This window comes from Sinocyclocheilus rhinocerous, unplaced genomic scaffold, assembly GCF_001515625.1.
Source record: "Sinocyclocheilus rhinocerous isolate Xijiao unplaced genomic scaffold, SAMN03320098_v1.1 scaffold1598, whole genome shotgun sequence".
Lineage (NCBI taxonomy): Eukaryota > Metazoa > Chordata > Actinopteri > Cypriniformes > Cyprinidae > Sinocyclocheilus > Sinocyclocheilus rhinocerous.
Window position 1 is genome coordinate 265,252 of NW_015661398.1, and position 21,600 is coordinate 286,851.

Genomic DNA, 21,600 nt, shown 5'->3' on the forward strand with positions numbered 1-21,600 from the left:
CAACCTCGACATCCGATCGCAGGCCTTCCGCTCCTTGAGTTCTCTCCAGCGCTGGAAAGCTGATCCGATATTTACTCTGGTTCTACTTCTTGCCTTATTGCCGTAAACCTTCTTTTGTTCCGCAGACGTTTTCCTCTTTTGTTTTTTATCCGCCATCTCTTATCTTTCTGTCGCTCGGCTCGGCTAATGTCCGTCCTGTGCAGTGTGCACTGAACGCTCTCTCCTCCACATCATGAGTAGACACGCCCCTTACTGCTGATTGGCTACAAGTTTGTTTTGCTATTCGGCCCGAATCAGTCTTCTAAAGCGTTTTTGAAAAATCGCTTACCCCACCTTTAAGGTAGTACGCTATTACGAGTACAGCTGTTAGTCACTAGTGTTCGTACTCAACTGCAGTATCCAATCGCGTTAGGAGGCGGGACACGTCACCTCCACTACGTGCTCTGCGATTGGTAGATTGATTTCTGTTAAACTAGAGTTGATCGCATCCTCTCAGTACGCCGTTATTAACGGTTAATTTTTTAAATAAAAAAGCGGTCATGGCGCGTCATAACTAGTATACCGCCATTTGAATCAACCAAACTATGAGAAATTGAGCGTTTCTGTAATAATCCACGAAGCTGTGGAAAACGAAAGCGCTCACTTCGGAATCTTAAAAGCCACTTTGACGTGACATTATAAAAAAAATAAAATAAGTAAAAAATATATGTATTTTTTCTCTAACAACTTTAAAAGATACGACTTTTAATCTCACGATTATGACTGTCTTTTCCTTTTCTGAGAGTTGCGAAATGTAAACTCAGAATTGCAATATATTAACTCGTAATACTGAGGGGAAAAGTACAAATTGTGAGATTTGCAATTTTATTTTTTATTCTGTTGACGAAAAAAAACAGAATTGCGAAATGTAAACTCGTAATTATGAGGGAAAAAAGGTCAGAATTGTGAGATACAAACTTACTTTTTTCTCGCAATTCTAAGTTATCTCACAGTTCTGACTTTTTATTTATTTTTATTTTTTATATAAAAAAAATTTATTATTTGGGCTTAATTTTGAACTAAAACAAAACTAAAAAATAATAATAATATATTTTACAATACAAACTAATAAAATACATAAACCAGGAGAGAATAAAAATGCATTATATATACTAAATGTAAACTAAAGCAACTAAAAGGCACTTAAAAATACAATAAGTTTTTAGTTGAGATTTAAAAGTGACTGTGCCTCACTTTTTGCCGTGTGGAGACGATAGAGTTTTATTAACCAAAATAAACCAAAATTATTAACTCTCAATAGAGTTTGACTTTTATTTCTGCTCTGTTTCCCACAACAGTTGTGAAGAGGCGTCTAGTGAAACTGATCGTTAATTTCCTGTTTTACTTTCGGACCGATGAGGACGAGGTGAGTGTGAATCAGCGTCTGATCTGGATCTCAACAGCATCGTTATCGTTATCGCTTGAGTTTAATTGGTTTGTGTTTCAGCCCATCGGCGCTCTGCTGCTGGAACAGTGTCGCGTGGAGAGAGAAGACGATCATGTTTTCTCCATCGGTGAGAACAGCTCAACCGTGTAGAAATATAGAAAATAAATTATCCAATACATTTCATGTTTTAAGCAGGGTTATAGGCTTTTATCCAAAGCGACTTACAAATGAAGACAATAGAAGCAATCAAAATCAACAAAAGAGCAATGATATGCAAGTGCTGTAACAAGTCTCCGTTAGCTTAACGCAGCACACGTAGCAAGGGCTTTTTTAATTATATAATAAATAAAAAGAATAGAATAGAATACAAAAAGAATAGAGATGCTAGTGTTAGTTTAAAAAAAGAAAAAAAGAAAACAAGCAGTTAGTAGGCTAAATGAATAGAGTGCAAGATTAAAAGGGGCAAGTTTTTTTTTTTTTTTTAAAGAATAGAATTAGAATAGAGTGTGCTAGAGTTAGAGGGTCAAAGATGGAAGAGATGTGTTTTTAGCCGATTCTTGAAGATGGTTATTCCACCAGGAGGGAACATTTAATTAAATGTTAACTGAAATAAAATAAAATATTAAAAAATGAAATTTACTTTATTTCATCTAGTTGCCACGGAAACATTTCTCATTTTCATTTAGTTGATGTAACTTGATGCACTAAAATAACTAAAATTGAATAAAAATTACAGACTTTTTTTTTTTTATTAAAAACTAACAAAACTGACAAAAACACACAACTAAATTGCACAAAAAAAGGAATTACTTTAAAAAATGACTTTAAAATGTAAAAAAAAAACTCTTTGGTTTTAAGAAGAGTTATTGTTAACTAAAACTAAAATTATATTTAAAAATAAAAAACATTATTTGAAATAAAATAAATATTAACTGAAATAAAATAAAAACTGAATTTATTTTATTTCAGCTAGTTGCCAAGGAAAGATTTCTCATTTTTGTTTAGTTTAACTTGATATACTAAAATAACTAGAATGAAACAAAATTCATAAAAACTATATAGACATATTTAAAAATAGACAAATAATAAAACAACAAAATTGCAAAAAAATGTATTACTTAAAAGAAAAAAAGACTTTAAAATGGAAAATATAAACTAATTCAAACTATTAATAAAAACTATTAAGTACTTAAATTATAGTAAAATTTGACTCAGCTCTTTAAGAGAGAAATGTGACATCAATCAGTGTTTCTTATGACATATTTAATAATAATAATAATAAAACCAACAAAAACACACAACAAAATTACTAAAATCTAGTTCAAATATTAATTCAAAATATTAATAAAAAAAAACTATAATAGTATATCAGTTATACTAAAATAACCCTGTTTATTCTTTATTTGAGGCTCAGCTCTTTAACAGAGAAGCGTGACTCTTGCTTGTTTTCCAGCGTTTCTGGACGAAGCCGAGCGGAAGTATCTGTTCGAATGTGGTTCTCAGGAACAGTGTGTCGAGTGGATCGATGCCATCGTTAAAGCCAGGTGTGTGTCGCGGACGTTTCCCATCATGCCGTGCGTCTCCCGCTTTATAACTCTGATCTGCTTCCGTCTCACAGTTATGAATTCATGCGCAAGAACCTGATCTACTATCGCACGGAAATCCATCGACTCACCGGCAAGGTGAGGGAATAATATTAATGAATGATCGATATCAGGGCCAGTATTCACAAAACATCTTAGTAGCTCACAACTCTCCGATTTAGGAGAAAGTCTTCAAAATAATAGGCTAGTCAGTCCTAAATTTAGAGTATTTCGCAAAGCGTTTCAGCACTAAAACTAGTTCCTAAATCTGTGAAAGGTTAGTGAAGAGTCACTAAGACGATCCTAAAATAACTGTTTCTGGCAATCTGCCTCGGAACGTTAACATTTTAGAAACATGTGACGATAATGAGCTTTTAAAAAGATATCGCCTTCGGTTTTGGAGGTTATCCCAACTCTAAATGTTCCTTGTTTTCATTAACCAGTTGGACGAGAAGTAACAGCTGTTTTTGCGTCCAGTTTGGTTCTCCTTTACGTTTGCATGTGATTATTCTACTCTGATAATTAAAAGGCTGTTTATATGCATATCCGCTAATTGTTTATGAGAAGCATACACGTAAGAGGCTGACAATTACAAATACTTGCTTAATTAGTGACACTTAGCCTGCATTTTAAAACCTTTATTTGAATGTGGCAACATAATATCACACTCTAGATTATTTCTATTGACGGAGACTATCAGCCAATCACTGTGTGCATAGTTAATAAGCATGCTGACATCATCCATGGCAACGAGGTAAACCCCGCCCCCTTACTCTGAGCTTAAGACTTCTCTCTATTCCTTAGGAAATGTTTGTCTCAGCAGCTCTGTGAATAGGTTTTAAGAGAAAACTTAGCTAAAACTGCTATTTAGGAGAAGATTAAATGTTTTGTGAATACGGGCCCAGGTTAATAATGAAGTTGCTGCTCTGTGATCTGGTGCAGGACCCGCTGGAGCAGTATGGGATATCAGACGAAACGCGCTTTCAGGTCAACAGCGGTCTTCCTCCGCCGCCCACATAAACACACACTTTCTCTGCTGTTTGGGGTTTTTACTTTTTCTTCTTTTTCAGTCTGCCAGTATGCATTACTGTACATTCTGTCACCTTTCATTTCATGTGAGTTATGGGGGAAAATACGTAATATTACTGTAATAAATGACTTTGAGCCAATTGCAATTAAAGTTTCTTACCCATATCAAGGTCATTTTTAATGGGGACAAACTAAACTGATTTCGGCACCTTCATTGCCTTTCATAACTGTGATGTTAAATGTTTATGCGCAGACATGCATTATAAAGTGCACTGAAGAGGTTCCGTAGCATCCAGCTTTTATCTAAAGCATTAAAGCTCAGTCCAGATTCAGTCGAAACATTTCAGCTGCTTTGAGTTTGTGCAACTGAAGCTGTATAGTGGTCTTATTTCACCAAAAAATCAAAGGAAAAAAGGTAACATTATAATTTAGCACAAAACAAATTAAGCCTAAACAATGTTATTTTCATGAGAAGTACATTTTTGCTGCTAGAAAATGCAATATACAATTTAAGTAATTTAATAAATTGTATATAATTTTATAAAAAATATAAAATTACTTCATTTGTAATTATCATCATAAATTACAAATGCATTACACAATTTAAGTAATTTAATAGATCATATATATAAATATACATCAATTTAAAATCAGCATAAATTACAAATGCACTGCACAATTAATTTAATAAATAATAAGTAATTTAATAAATAATATAATACTATATTGTGCTCAAATTTTTTAAATAAAAATAATGTCTATGCTAAAGCCTAAAATGTATTTACTCTATACAGGCTATAATTTGTCTTTTTTTTTATTTTTTATTTTGAGGTGACCTTTGACCTGTATATTTCAGATATGTTAAAACATTGTGGCATTTTGCAAATCTGCAGTTTGTGGAAGTAGCAGATTTAATTCTGCTACTTTGTGTTCGATCGCTTGTATCCGTCACAGTCTTGAGCTCATAAACGGCAAAACACGAGGAAACGCCTTGAACTTCTTTCCTGTAATTTTGGATGCAGCTTTATTTTAACCCATATCGCCTGCAACTTTCCATTTCTGTAAGCGATGAAACTATAATAAGAGTGAAAATGCTTTAGTTTGTCAGAATGTGAGATTCATGAATGTTTGTCTTTTTCTGCACTAGAAGTGATTCCTTCATAATTTATATATGTTCATTTCCAATCTTATTTTGGTTAATAAATCCCATTTAAAGGTACCAGCGTGCTTTTGTTTTTATGCTGATACAAGAGCAATAAAAGTGCCGATTCTGGCAGTATAATGCAAGGAAATGTCTATAAATGCATCACAATAATACGAGTGTTTGCACACACACTGTCGCTCACAGATAGCATTTTTCCAGTTAATGGCCACAATAAATGAGTCATTTAATATATGCATGTGTGAGATAATGTCTCAGTAAATATGATCATATTTGAGCATGATCCAGTGCCGATGCTGGATCACAGACATACATGATTCTGACTCACTTTCTCATTTTCAAGGATGAATAAATGAAGAGAAAACATGAGAAAAGGCCTGAGGCTCATTAGATGTGATGAAACAAATGTTATTTTAGGATATTTAAACTGAACACAAGTGTTTATTCCTGTTCCAGCTCTGTACTGCTGCGATTAGCTGTTAGCTTTACATGAGCATGTTTTTGCATCAAACCGGACGAATGTTTTAAAGTGAAACAAACCACAAAACATCACAAGACTCATCAGATCCATTGATATACTCACTGATGTTTGTGCTGCTGGTTTCCCTCCAATAAATGATGTCACTTCCTGCAGGATGATGTCAATGAGGAAGTGCCTTTTGTTAGTTAAAGGTTTTTTTTTACAAATGACTAATAGAATGGAAATCATATTAAAGGAATAGTTCAGCCAAAAATGAAAATGTGCCCAGCAATGGATGCTCTGCAGTGAATGGGTGCCGTCAGAATGAGAGTCCAAACAGCTGATAAAAACATCACAATAATCCACAAGTAATCCACAGCACTCCAGTCCATCAGTTAACATCTGGAGAAGACAAAAGCTGAAACAAATCCAGCATTAAGACATTTTTAACTCGAGTAAAATCTCATCAAATGCTCATCTTTCAGTGGACTATGGCTTTAGGAGCTCCAGCTGCAGTGGGATTCAGGACTCAGATCCTCATTAGGTCTGTAATGCGCTGACGCAGCGAGTGACTGTAACTCAAACCCTGCTGAATTATTGACACATGGACCCTCATTAGTCAGTCAAACGTCCTCTGTGTTTCACTGCAGCAGCCTGTGAGAAACAAAACCGGCTCATTTCCTCTCAGTCTCTCTCACATCTGCTCCATCAAGCCTGATAAAACCCAACACACCCAGAATGAGACGATCACATTATATTCTGTCATGAGCTGACGACAAAACTGCAACCGAAATGGAAAACCTGGAATTTAAGCCTGCAAACAAACAAATAGGATTTTCAAAAAATTCAAAAATCTAATTCAAATCCAAAACAAGGGATCATCAAGATGTTTATTTTCTGTTCTACTTCTGAACTGAATGCAAGTAAATTTGAGTCATTGATCATGTGACTCTTTGCACAGTCAGATATCCTTCATTAAAAGCAAAAACGCAGACACACCAAATATGCATTCATTCTCAAATTCATGTTTATTTTTAAACTTAAAAGCTGAAGTTATTACGGTAAAGTCATTCATGATGAATGTTTTTGAAAATTAGAAAAACATGCAAAAAAAGCAGCATTTCCCCACTAGTGATCTCATAAACAAAATTTCTGTAAAAGTCACTGAAATTCATCAGTCATGGTGAAATTCAAGCAAAAAATAAATAAAAATCCAAGAAATGTCACAGTCCTGTGTATGATTTTAATAAGCTGATAAATCAATAAATGTCAGTAATGCTTCCGAATGTACAAGCAAAGCTGTAAAGATGAGATGTTTCTCTGTTATGACTATATTTATTCATCTGGACGAGGTTTTTAGTGTCTATGCAAATTAGACAACAATGAACATCTTGTGCAAATCCACAGTCACTTTCTTGATTCATGTTCCTGGTATTTGTTCTAAATAAAATGCAAATGCAACAGAGAGGAGTAAATGAATGCAGCTTCATGCAGAGCTCAGTATCTGTGAAACTGTGCTTCATCATATCTGGGGACTGAAAGGGGAACCGGAGCGCTCTATAACAGAAATACACCGCAAACACATCCTGAACTGAGGTTCCTAGACTTCAGCGAGAAACGAGATAAAATCATGATTTCACTTTGATGCCAATGAGTGCATGAAACGGCATGGGTTTCCCTCAGATGGATAAATACATTTAAGTGCTGTTCTTCCTCTGTGTTTTTGTTTTGTTTTCCAGTGCAAATGTCTAAAAACTCTTAAATCAAGACACATATACTGGAGAAGCAAAATGAATGAATGAGACATTTATAAAATACAACAAGTCTTGTTCTCTGAGAAACTGATCGAGATGAAGTGAGTTTGTGAGATAAATCAGATATCAAGATTAAATCAGATATCTGTTCTTGTTTTAATCATAAAAGTTAATTTTGTAGAATTTTGTTAATTCTGATGTGATGTTAAGATGTTTCTCATTGGATGGTGATTAACATATATTTATTTTATTAATTATTATATTTGCTATTATTAATATTACATTCACACACTCCTATACACATATATATAGTTTTTTTAAACTTAGTATTTTGGTCTTATTTTCCAGTAGAATAATCTAAAAATTCTTAAATTAAGATACATTTACTTAAGCAAAATTACAAGATATTAAGTCTTTTTTTTTGTAAAATGCACCCAAATTAAGTAAGTTTGTTTAAAACAAAAACAAATATTTTTCAATGGAGTCAGAAAAATAATCAGGTTTTGCCTTTGAATTACGCACATTTTTCTATCCACACTTTCTTGTTTTATGCATAAACTTGCTTAATTTTGACCTTTTTTCAGAATACAAGACCTTATGTCATTTTGTTTCACAAGTAGATGTATCTTGATTTAAGGATGTTCAGATATTTGAACTGGAAAACAAGACAAAAAAAAATACTTTTTTATTTTGCAGTGCATGCAATATTTAATGCCACCACATTATGAATTTAAGACTTTATGATTACAGTTTTTTACGATTGCTTAAGCACAATTTTGAAAACAGGGCCCGGTTTGTCAAAACACTACACACAATTAACACAACCCTACACCAAAGTAGCACAACACTTCAGATCATTTGCAAAATGGAACACTTTTAATCAAAACTATACACAACTTTATAAAAACAATATTTTGTTACCATACGAAACACACATTTCATATGACTTTAATCTTTTTGAACCAGTTACCAGACTCACAAACAAACACATTAAACAATAATGCACACGCAAACAGTGCTGCTAAAGGAAGGCCCATTTGTTGCAAAAAGTTGCTAAATGAACTTGATGTCATTACATAATCACGACACAAAATTGTGTCACTGCATCAAATCTCAGCAAAAAATTTTCATTTATATTTTTTCGTAAAATTATATCAATGCATAATATAATATTAAAATACAAATAATTGTATTTTTAAATACAACATTGAATTACTGAACACTTACACATTTTTCAACAATTTAAAGTTTTTTTTATTAGCTAGTAAAATTACACATTCTGAACAATTATAGTTTTAAGCAGCGTATTAGTAGTTAGTTAGTATGCTACACTCTAAGAAGAGTCTGTAAAAATAGGGCACAATCTACTATGTTAATATGAAGGAATTTTCCGTATTGATTTTTCACAGGTTTTTTACCTGCATTTTAAATTATGCACTGTATTTTGTGCTTTTGGGTTACACAACGGATAATGGATAACGGATGTGTCCTGGAAAATGACTAGTACCTTTTCCATTTTTCTAGATATTTTTCTTACAGTGTACTCACTTATTATTATTATTCAATTGAAGAATTGCAAATAGCAGCTAACTTAATTCACGTGATGTGTGTACTGCTAGGCATCTTCGGTTTCCTCTTTTTGCATAATTTAGATGGAAAATGTATTTATTGTATTTATTGTTTGGGTCACTTAACAAAAGTTGCTAAAAGTTGCCAAATAATTTTTAAAAATAGCTACATTTGTTGCTAGGTGCTTTTGATTGCTTAAGCACAATTTTGAAAACAGGGCCCGGTTTGTCAAAACACTACACACAATTAACACAACCCTACACCAAAGTAGCACAACACTTCAGATCATTTGCAAAATGGAACACTTTTAATCAAAACTATACACAACTTTATAAAAATATTTTGTTACCATACGAAACACACATTTCATATGACTTTAATCTTTTTTGCACTGTATTTTGTGCTTTTGGGTTACACAACGGATAATGGATAACGGATGTGTCCTGGAAAATGACTAGTACCTTTTCCATTTTTCTAGATATTTTTCTTACAGTGTACTCACTTATTATTATTATTCAATTGAAGAATTGCAAATAGCAGCTAACTTAATTCACGTGATGTGTGTACTGCTAGGCATCTTCGGTTTCCTCTTTTTGCATAATTTAGATGGAAAATGTATTTATTGTATTTATTGTTTGGGTCACTTAACAAAAGTTGCTAAAAGTTGCCAAATAATTTTTAAAAATAGCTACATTTGTTGCTAGGTGCTTTTGGAAGAAAACGTTGCTAGGTTAGTCTGAAAAGTTGCTAATTTTAGCAACAAAAGTGTCCCAATCTTTGGACTAGCTTACCACAACACATTAGATCCACACCCACTTTGTCCATTTTTAAGCATAAACTTAAAGACTACTTATTCTCTCTTGCTTTTAAATAATGTGTATATATGTGGCGGGTTTTTTTTTTCTTTTTCAATTGTGTTTTATGGTTATATTGTTTTTTTGTTGTTGTTGTTGGTATTTAGTTTTATCTTTGAATTGTAATTTAAGCACCTTGGACAATGAACATTGCAATTATATGGTGCTATATAAATAAAAATGACTAATGACTAATGGCGTCTGACCTCATGACGTTCTCGATGCACGCACGCTGGCGGAAGAAGGCGTTGACCACCGGAGCCCCCTGCGGCACGAGAGGAGCTTTGCAGAGGAAGCTCAGCAGTGAGAGGACGCTGTGAAAACCCTGGAAAACCGGATCGTCCTGCGTGCAGAACGTGATTCTCTGACACAGCTCTGTCAGGATCACCAGATCCAGAATAATGGGATTGGCCAGCAGAGAGTCCTGGACACACGCAGAGGACAGAGGCATCAGAAAGGCATAGAAAAATGGGACCATACTGACGAGTATACTTGTTAAATATCATTTGATGTGATGAAATGAAATCCTTGCATAAATGTAGTTTAAAAAAGTTATAATAAATTATCAGTTCATTAGACATGCCTTTTGATTAACCATTAAAACAAAATCCAGAAAAGTTAAAACAGAAGAAATAAAGGGAATGAAAAAATGGAATCCAGAAAATTTAAATTTAAACTGGGAAAAAAATTAATGCAGAAAAAGTAAAAAGGAAACACTTAACTTGAGAAAAAAATACAACGAATTTGATCAAATTTAATTTTTAAAAACTTTTAATACATTGTTGTTAAATGTATATGTTTCGTGATTTCAATTAATTGTAGACATGCTTTTTGATTACTAACATTAAGACAATCCTGAGAAATCCGTGTGGGGGGAGGTTTGTGTTGGGTGGAATGCATAAAAATGTAATAAAAAAAAAAAAAGGGAATATAGAAAAATTACAACGGGAAAAAATGATTGTGGGTAAAAAAAAAATACAACATTTCATAGGGACCCAAAAATTTAATTTTTGTTAAACCTTTAGTAAATTACTGTTAAATTGTGTAAGCTTCACGATTTGAATTAATCAGACGAGCTTTTTGACTACTAACATATCATTTAACCATTAAAACAGAATCTAGAAAAATTGAAATTGAAACATTTTTTTTAAACAGAAACAATGTAATCATAAAAATTAAAACAGGAAAGAAAAATGAGTTTAGGGAAAAGTAAAATTAAATGGATTGCACAGGGCCCTAAAAAATTCATTTTTGTTAAACTTTTAATAAATTATTGTTAAATTGTATGAGCTTCATGATTTCAATTAACTACACGTGCTTTTTGATTAACATTTAACATTTAATTTAACCATTAATCGAGAATGTAGAAAACAAAAACAAAAAAACAACAGAATTTCCTGCATGTGTTTACTGATCTGCGATGATCTCACCTCACAGGTGTTGTGCAGAGCCATGGTGTTTGTTCCTCCCATCATGATCTCAGACGTGTACTCATCCATCGCACGCTTGCTGTCGCCCACATAGGGCACATATTTAATAACCACCTGTTCTGACAAACCAGTCAGACCTTATTTATGCACTGCAGCAATCTCCTGTTTGCATTCACAAACTGCTACATTAGACCCCACCTGAGCTGATCTACAGCACAGTTCAAAAGAGCGTCTGTAGGATTTATAATGTTTATGAAAGAAGCCTCTTCTGCTCATGAAAGCTGCATTTATTTGATCAAAAATGTTGTGAAATATTATTGCAATTTAAAATAACTGTTCTCTATGTGAATACAGTATGTGTTAAACTGTAATTTATTCCTGTGATCAAAGCTGAATTTTCAGCATCATTACTGTCCTTCAGAAATCATTCTAATGATTCGAGAAACATTTCTGATTATTATCGATGTTGAAAGCAGTCGTGCTGCCCAATATTTTTGTGGAAACTGTGATACATTTTATCTTTCAGGATTCACAGATGACCAGAAAGATCAAAAGAACAGCATTTATTTGAAATAGAAACCTTTTGTCACATTGTAAATCACTTTTGATCAATTTAATGCATCCTTGATGAATAGATTGTTTTTAAATCACAGCTCTGAGCAGTAGTGTATCTGTAATATAGTGTCAGACTCACGCAGTGGTCAGGTTTCTCTCGGGGTCGGTACATTACAGGGTTCGACTGCACAATGTCATCCACCACGTTACTCTTGGAGATTTCTTTAGAGCGAAACTGCTGCGGCGCCGACAGATTCAGACCGTCGTTGTTGCCGAGATGATTATAACTCACTATAGACGTTGGCTGAAAATGAGCATTTTATTTTTTAAATAATATGCAATATTCCACATAATATAACATAAATACTACAAATAACACAATAATAATATATTATTTATATATTATAAAATATAGAATATTTTATATAATAAAATAACAGAAGACATATTTAATATTACAGTATATTGATGATTTTCCAGAATATATACCTATGGCACTTTTCAAAAATATTGTACAAAAATGGGATCTATTAAAAAAAATTTAACAAATTATCAGTGAAATGAGGTGCTTAGGCTTCAAAAATGAATGATTGTCAATCAAGGTCAACATAATTGTATATGCATCAACAAAAAAAAAACATTATAATTTGTGTAGAAAATTTTATTGAATGAATAGTATAGAAAATGTAATGTGATATTTACTGTAACATATCTATCTAATAATTTACTCTAAAGAAAATGATGGTAAAATGTTACAATAAGGTTCCATTATTTAACATTAGCAACAATAAAAATAATTCTAAAGCATTTAATGACCCTAGTTCATGTTAATTTCAACTTTTACTAATACATTATTAATCAAATGTTGAATCTGTTAATATTATTTAATGGACCTGAGCTAACATGAACTAACAATGAACAGTTATATTTTTATTAACTACTGTTAACAAAGATTAATAAATTCTGTAACACATTACTACTAACGTTTAATTTAATCATAAAAACAGAAAAAATGGACCCCAGTCCATTTTTTCTTTCCAAATTAAAATTACGTTTTAATTTTAATTTGAAAAAAAAAAAAAAAAAAACAGAAATTGGGGAGAAATAAAATGGATTTCATGGGATACTGAAATTAACCATTAAGACAGAATCCAGAAAAATTCAAATCGAAAAATTTTGAATGTGCAAAAGTTAAAATGCAAAAAAACTGAATTAGAAAAAAAAAAAAAAAAAAGTTATTTGTTTGCTAATTTTAGTCAATGCATTAACTACTGGGTCTTTTTATTGTTAAATGTTACCTAAATTATATCTGTGTTTTTCCCCTTAACTGTCATCCACATTTTTGAAAATTCACGAGAAAGTGCACTATACAAACTTAAATTATTATGATTCATGAACGCTTTTGAACCTAAGGTTGGTCTCTTTTTAAAGAAGACAATTAGCAGAGTATTACAGAAGTGAAATCATTTAATAAATTTAAAGTATTAAAAAATGATAGAAGTTTAAATTTACTGTAAAGAAAATGTATTGTACTATTTTTATTTTATTTTATATAAAATAAACATTTTTAAAAACAGTTAAAAATACAAAATTGCTATAAAATTAAAACAATATGTCTACATTAGTTGTGTTCCAAATTTGAAGTTGATATAAAAAAAATTGAGGTTCATGTGCAATTTTGTTTAGGCGTTATACCGAAAACAGCCACCGGGTGCCACCCAAACTCCACTGAAATTTTTTTTTAAAATGCATTTCTGTCACAAATCTATCAATTTCTCTCTCAATATTACGTCTATCACAAAATAGACGACTATGTCATATTACAAAATGTATTACGGTCTTTTGGAATCAAAACCTTTTAGAATCTTGACAAAATGCATACCTTTGGAAAGGTCTGAGTCTCAAGATTCCATATTTTGTGATAGGAGTAATACTGAGAGAGAAATTTATGCATTTGTGACAGAAAAATGCATCAAAAAAATGTAATGGGGTTTGGATGGCACTTGGTGGCTGTTTGTGGTATAACGCCTAAAAACAATTGCATAGTAACCTTAATTTTTTAATATCAACTTCAAATTTGGAACACAACTTATTTAAACATACAGATTTAATTTTATGCCAAATTTGGATTTAAACCTATTTTGTAAAATATTTATTTTATATAAAATAAAAATAGTACAGTACATTTTCTTTACAGTAAATTTAAACTATAACTTTTTTTTTTACTTTCATTTTTTTAAAAATGATTTCCCTTCTGCAATAATCTGCCGATTGTCTTCTTTAAAAAGAGACCAACCTTAGGTCTGTGTTCAAAAGTGTTCATGAATTATAAAAATTTAAGTTTAAATAGTGCACTTTCAAGTCTTTGTTCAAAAAAAACTGTGGGTGACAGTTAAGGGGTTAAATAAGTTGTGTTCCAAATTTGAAGTTGATATTAAAAAACTGAGTTTACTATGCAATTTTGTTTAGGCGTTATACCACAAACAGCCACCAAGTGCCATCCGAACCCCATAGAATTTTTTGATGCATTTTTCTCTCACAAATGCATAAAGTTCTCTCTCAGTATGACTCCTATCACAAAATAACCACCAAATATGGAATCTTGAGACTCAGACCTTTCCAAAGATATGTACCTTGTCAAGATTCTAAAAGGTTTTGATTCCAAAAGACCGTAATACATGTTGTAATATGACACCCCGCATTAAAACAAAATAACGGGACACTAATGCATGCGTTACTGTTTCAGAAATGTAATGATTCTCTCTCACCTTGATTCCAGCGCTGACCAGGAAGTCCACCAGCACAGACTTGAGTTTGGTCTGTCCGGATTTGAAGTCGTCTCCACCGATGAAGACGCCGCGCTGGAGGGCCAGATCCACGGCTCCGGGGACAAAGGTGTTCTGCGGCGAGCCGTTAATGTAGGCGCAGCCCTCCAGAACACTGGCCACCGCAAACATGGTGGAGGGAGACACTTCACGCCCCGTCTGAGGCACAAACACCACAGAAACCATCAAAACCAGTGATTCTGATCCATTCATTACCATCCAAAATAAAGAAAGTAGCCTAAGCCTGCAATGATAAGACGCAATGATTGAACATGACTGTGTTTGACTGTGAAAGTCATTTCAACTTATTAAACTGACTTTAAAAAAATCATTTGTTGCCATGATTTTTTTTTATTATATTATAACATGCAACATGTCTGTGCCGTACCCCAATTAAGAATTAACGATCATTTCTACAGACATAGCAAAGAGACAGCAGAGCAAGAGCGAGAGCATCAACAAATCTCGCATTCTTATATCTGTAGCGCTTTTTTTGATCTTTAACGTTAGGTCTTTCCTATTCTTGAAGCAAAATGAATGCTTAAGGTCAATTCAGTATTAGCCTACTCTTAATGAAATACACACACAACATCAGCAAAGCTACAATGACAAAGTCATTTATATTAAACATAAAACTTTTATGAACAGAACGAATAAGACTGAATTGTAACACAAATAAATGAAAGGTTTCTTCCTTTAAATGAATGCTTATGGCTCATTATTATTAATGGAAAAAGCACAGGCTATGCACTAAAATAGTACAATGACAAATTCACCAATATTAAACTTCCAACTTTTATTAACAAAATTAATAATGATATGTTTTACCCGCGTTTAACACAAATAAATATGGATTTCCCAATCGTAGTTTGTGGTTTATTATCTTATTATTTAAAACACATCAGCCATAAAATAGTACAATGGCAAATTTGCATATATTAAACATCTAACTTTTTTAACAAAATGAATACGATGGATATAGCCTTGCGTTTATTAACCCAGTTAAATAAGGTCTTTGCCCTTATTTAAAACGAATTCTTAGTTTGCGGTTCACTGTTGTTGTTTTTTTGAATGAAAACCCAGCAACTACAAAAGACACTCACTTTATATATTAAAGGAAGAAATGAGAGTTTCATTAAGAAGATTTGTGTTTTTAGCAGGCTCACCTGAATGCTGTTGAGCAGGTTCTCGGCCGTGTCGTTGACTCCGGAGTCACGTCACAGAATCGCTCGGTGTTCGCCGTCCAGAGAACGAGGACTTTATCCACGCCGCTCTTCTCTCTGAAATCACAGATATCTCTGCGGATCTGAGCCACCTGAAACAGGACACAAGAATATTAAAAACATCCTGATTTATACATGTACTCAACAAACACACACACTATATATATACTTATAGTGTACATATATATATGTGACCCTGGAGCACAAAACCAGTCATAAGGGTCAATTTTTTTAAAATTGAGATTTATGCATCACCTGAAAGCTGAATAAATAAGCTTTCCATTGATGTATGGTTTGTTATGATCTGACAATATTTGAAAATCTGGAATCTGAGGGTGCAAAAAAATCAAAATATTGAGAAAATCATCTTTAAAGTTGTCCAAATGAAGTTATTAGCAATGCATATTAATAATCAAAAATTAAGTTTTGATATATTTACGATATTATTTCAAATATATATTTTAAAATATTTTAAAACATCCTGATGTATATTATATACAGTATATGATGTATATATAAAATATAAAAATGTAATAATATTTAATTAATAATATATAATATATTTAAATATAATAAAATATATAATATATATAATAAATTATATTTTATATTAAAATATAAATGATTAAAAAAATTGTTAATACTTTAAAGGGATAGTTCATCCAAAAAAATTAAAATTAACCCATGATTTACTCTAGAAAATTAAAAAGTATACTTAGAAAGTATATGACTTTCTTCTTTCAGACGAATCGAATCGGAGTTATATTTAAAAATGTCCTGCTCTTCTAAGCTTTATAATGGCATAGGCAAGTGTTTTCATTCAACAGTCCAAAAGAAGTCAAATAAAGCACATCCATCCATAATAAAACATGCCTCACGCAGCTCCGGGGGGTGAATAAATGCCTCCTCTAGCGAATCGCTGCGTTTTTTAAAGAAAAATATCCACGGCTAGCACGTACGACAGTTAGCGGAAGTGAGAGAAAAGTGTTTATAATGTTTTAAATATGGATATTTTTCTGAGATTAATCGCGATTAAATGTTTGACAGCACTAGTTATAACATAAAGTAATATATTAACATTAATTAACAATGAGCATTATGAGCAGTGTCTATTAATTAAGTTGTTAATGTTAATTCATAAAAATACTGTGCATTGTAAGCTCATGTCAGCTTTGGTCCGTTAAATAATACGAACATACAATTTTTTATTTTAATAATGTATTAGTGAATGTTGAGCACATTTATTAATCTGAGTTAACATTAATTAAATTAATATATTTTTAGTTAAAATTTATTTTTGTATATAGTCACAGAATATATACACAATATTTCACAAATACTGCACAAAAATAAGACTTTTTTTCAATAAGTTATCAATGAAATGAGATGCTTAAGCTTCACAAACTGATGTTCATCAATCAAAAGGTCAAACTAAATAGTAAATGAGTGCAGAAAAATTTGTGTAAAAATGTACTGTGATTATTTACTGTAACATATGTAATAGATCAGTCTAAAGAAAATATGGTACAAATTTATAATAAGGTTCCATTAACATGAACTAACAATGAAAAATAATTCTAAAGCATTCATTATTTATACACTAAAATTAATTTGAGTAATTTAGTTATACTGTACATGCAAAGTACTTTCAAATGTTTTGTGCATGTATGCAACTACCCAAAAAGGAAGAAAATGCAATGCAACTTCATGATTCAGGCTCAAAATAAAAATAAATAAATAAAAATAAATTTGCATTGCATTCAGCAATGCACAAAACTAAATTAATTTGAACATTTTAGTGATTTAGTTAACTAATGTGAATTCTTCGTTGCCGATATAGTTAATACACAGTGCAGCTGTGAATAGTTCCTCACCTGCTCTGCTTTGCTTCCTCTGATGAGGTTGTCAGCTCTGTGCTCCTGGTTAGCAGCTATGAATTCTGGGATGTAGACGGAGGGTCTGGGTTTGAGCTGGCTCATGTGTGGCCAGAGCTTCTCCTGAAGACTCCAGTCCAGAACCTGAGCGCGCTCCATGGCTCTGCCGAGGTCCAGAGACGAGATATCCCAGCCTGCGCACATATTACAGCTTCAGTCATTACTGCACAACGGCAAACAGAGCGTCAGATCACGAGAGCTGATGCAGCTACCATCAAACACGATGTCATTGGGATGCACCATTGGCAGCAGATCTCTGAAGGGAGCGTAAACCTCTCCATCCGGACCGGATCCCAGACACACCGTAGACGACTCCAGCAACGAGCCATAGTAATTCGCTTTCTGAAAGAAGGACAGGATCATTCAAACATTCTCAGAACGTTCTGGCAAGGTAATCTGGACGCTATGAACAAACGCTCTTCCAGTGACGTTAATAGAATGTTCATTCAATGTTATCTGGTCTTTAACAATGTTTTCAAAACGTTAGCACAAAAATGATATCTATACATTATGTTGTTTTTTTAAACATTTTAGTTGGATGTTCATCTGTTTTTTAAATGTTACTAATTGTTTCAGAACATTTAGAGAACGTTCAAACGTAACATGTTTGCAAAGTGATAAAATGGAATGTTCCATTAATGTTTGTATAACCACGATATAAGACATTTTAAGACAAAAAACCTAAACGAATAGAACTTAACTTAATGGTAACATTCGCAAAACGTTCTTAGAAAAAAATTGGTTTGCTGGGATATTTCAATAGGCCTAACTTATAATGCACAATTCCAAAAGAATGGATGGTCTGAAATCAGATATATTAAAATGATAAAAAGCAGAAATTTCAGTGAATCCAGAAGTATCTTTATTTGATTCCCCTAAAAATCATGCTGCTTTAGGGCAGTGTTTTTCACTTGTTGGGCAGAAGGGAAAAATATGCCTAATGAAAAAAAAAAAAAAAAAAGAGAGCTATTTTTTTATAATCATGCAAAATAAATTAGCTTAACACCTTTTTTGTGCATTTAAAAATATTAAACAATACATATATTATTATATAATATAAATTAATATTATATAATAATATAGAATTTTTTTTTTTAATAAAAAATAATATTGATATTAAATATGTATCATTGTATTTCTTACATTATATTATATGTATTAAGTGTTTTATTATTAATATGTATTATTGGTAGTAGCTATTTAGAAATTTTCATTCTTAATTTTAAGACATTTTTTTACTGCATTTAGTCGCTACTTTACGTCTAATGTAATTAGTCTGATGTTTTTATGCATTTAAAATATATTAGTATGTGTATGTATGTTTATTTTATTACATTACAGTGTTTTACTGTAAAGTGTTTTGTTATTAATATGCATATTATTTATAAATGTTAATGTTTGATTTTAAGGACATTTAGACTGTATTTGGGTCACTACTTGATGTCTAATGTGCTTGTGAACTTACAAAACATTACACACTTTGCTCAATCTGTACCTTCAGGCCGGTCTTGGTTTTCCAGGTCAGACCCAGTTTATTGGCCAGGACCGCAGCTGTGACCGTGGTCCCGTTATTTCCCCCCCATCCCACCAGCATCACCCCCAGCCTGGGCACCTTCCTCTCGGTGCGGAAGATGAACTCGGTGCTGGAGGGCGTCACCTTATTAACATAACACATGCAAAACACTTGTTTACCAGTAGTTGCATCATACGCAACTACCCAAAGGAGGAAGAAATGCAATGCAAATTTCTGATTCAGACTCTGAAATATAAAGTTGCATTGCCTTCAGCAACGCACAAAGCAGAAATGCATGAGTTTAAAGCGTCCAGAGACTCACAGTGGACGTGTCTCCATCTCTGCGCACAGAGGCAGTGTGGTAACAGTAACGCGACTCGATGTGTTTCTCAGTGTATTTCACATCTGCGCTGTTGATGCGAACTTTCTCATGCATGACGATCAACCTGCAACAATGGGAGAGACGATGCAAACTCATTAATATCACCGATTGTTGTTAATTCCAATTCAAGAAACATCTGTGAGCCTGCAGCACAAAAGCAGTGTTAAGTCGCTGGGGGATATTTGTAGCAATAGCCAACAATACATAGTATGGGTCAAAATTATCCATTTTTCTTTTATGCCAAAAATCATTAGGATATTAAGTAAAGTTAATGTTCCATGAAGATATTTAGTAAATCTCCTACCGTAAATATGTCAAAACTTAATTTTTGATTAGTAATATGCATTGCTAAGAACTTCATTTGAACAACTTTAAAGATGATTTTCTCAATATTTAGATTTTTTTGCACCCTCAAGATTCCAGATTTTCAAATAGTTGTATCTCAGCCAAATATTGTCCTATCCTAACAAACCATACATCAATGGAAAGATTATGTATTCATATTCCAGAAAAGAATCGACCCTTATGACTGGTTTTGTGCTCCACGGTCACATATATGAAGTACTTATTTTCTAAAACATGTTTTACTCTAAACCTGCTAGAAAATCAAAGCCATAAATCTAACAACGTTGTGTTCCAAATTTGAGGTTGATATCACAAAAAAAATGAGAATTTTGTTTGGCCGCAGTACCGAATGTTTCCACTAGGGGAAATACGTTTGCTGTTTGCTTCCAATGTTTACAAATGATCATACAGTATATCTTTAGAAAGTGAACAGCACATAACAGGCACATACCAGTATAAACATAAATATCTATCAATACAATATACATCACACCACTCAACATGCATCAACAGTCTTAAGTCGCTGGGGTATATTTGTAGCAATAGCCAACAATACATAGTATGGGTCAAAATTATCCATTTTTCTTTTATGCCAAAAATCATTAGGATATTAAGTAAAGTTAATGTTCCATGAAGATATTTAGTAAATCTCCTACCGTAAATATGTCAAAACTTAATTTTTGATTAGTAATATGCATTGCTAAGAACTTCATTTGGACAACTTTAAAGGTGATTTTCTCAATATTTAGATTTTTTTGCACCCTCAGATTCCAGATTTTCAAATAGTTGTATCTCAGCCAAATATTGTCCTATCCTAACAAACCATACATCAATGGAAAGATTATGTATTCATATTCCAGAAAAGAATCGACCCTTATGACTGGTTTTGTGCTCCAGGGTCACAAATCAGTAAAGATTAGGGTTTAGAGGTTTAGAAATTCACATCAAATATGATGCAGTAGCTTTATAGGGTTAAACACTGATGTCTGCTGTGTTTGTGCAGGTGAAGGCGGAGTTCAGTAAGAAGACGGTGATGGTCAGTGTGGACGGGACAGACTCGGACCGCACACACACTAAAGGACACACGCTAGACGTGGAGGGGAAGTTGTACATCAGCGGACTTCCTGCCACATACACCGCCAGGAGAATCGGAAACGTAATTGCCCTCCACCAAACCTGTCGTGCTCAATAAACGTGTCAGAAACAGGGTTCCCACGGGTCCTTGAAACGCGCGTTTTACGCGTTACGTTAACTGTTTCCGAGATACTTTGTGTTGCATATGGCAAGCCAAAAGGGTCAGAATTAAATTTATGTCGTTAAATACGGCGTTTTTTACAGCGTCTGCTATCAGGACGACGTATTTGACGGCGCTCTTTTAACGGCATTTTGTATGTAAACGCGATTTATCTATAGCGTACTTCTGACTCTTTTGGCTTGCCATAGTTGTACGTTGCCATGACGTTCACGCGCGCACGAAACTACTACAATGGTACCTTAACGTTTCACAGACACACCGTGAAATTAATGTTGAATTGCTTTGCTTGTTAAGATAATGT

At 32.9% G+C, this 21,600-nt stretch overlaps 3 protein-coding genes across 3 annotated transcripts in view; 1 reads left to right on the top strand and 2 right to left on the bottom strand.

Annotated features, from left to right (window-relative positions):
- LOC107726328 (pleckstrin homology domain-containing family J member 1-like) overlaps nt 1-4,208 on the top strand; it is a 5,077-nt gene extending 869 nt beyond the window's left edge. The window contains exons 2-6 of the mRNA XM_016535874.1: nt 1,338-1,405; nt 1,487-1,553; nt 2,880-2,970; nt 3,045-3,108; nt 3,952-4,208. Coding sequence (XP_016391360.1) covers nt 1,338-1,405; nt 1,487-1,553; nt 2,880-2,970; nt 3,045-3,108; nt 3,952-4,029 — 368 coding nt within the window. The 3' untranslated portion in view covers nt 4,030-4,208. The remainder of the gene's footprint in view (nt 1-1,337; nt 1,406-1,486; nt 1,554-2,879; nt 2,971-3,044; nt 3,109-3,951) is intronic.
- Nucleotides 1-5,843, bottom strand: part of LOC107726326 (splicing factor 3A subunit 2-like) — a 12,597-nt gene extending 6,754 nt beyond the window's left edge. Inside the window, exon 1 of the mRNA XM_016535873.1 lies at nt 5,784-5,843. The gene's annotated coding sequence lies outside the window, so the exon portion shown is untranslated. The remainder of the gene's footprint in view (nt 1-5,783) is intronic.
- A 4,095-nt stretch (nt 5,844-9,938) lies between these two features.
- The window catches only part of LOC107726320 (inositol-3-phosphate synthase 1-A-like), a 12,197-nt gene continuing 535 nt past the window's right edge, over nt 9,939-21,600 (bottom strand). The window contains 10 exon segments of the mRNA XM_016535862.1: nt 9,939-10,261; nt 11,268-11,381; nt 11,962-12,126; nt 14,591-14,806; nt 15,814-15,860; nt 15,863-15,962; nt 17,745-17,938; nt 18,017-18,146; nt 19,300-19,461; nt 19,640-19,763. Coding sequence (XP_016391348.1) covers nt 10,022-10,261; nt 11,268-11,381; nt 11,962-12,126; nt 14,591-14,806; nt 15,814-15,860; nt 15,863-15,962; nt 17,745-17,938; nt 18,017-18,146; nt 19,300-19,461; nt 19,640-19,753 — 1,482 coding nt within the window. The 5' untranslated portion in view covers nt 19,754-19,763 and the 3' untranslated portion in view covers nt 9,939-10,021.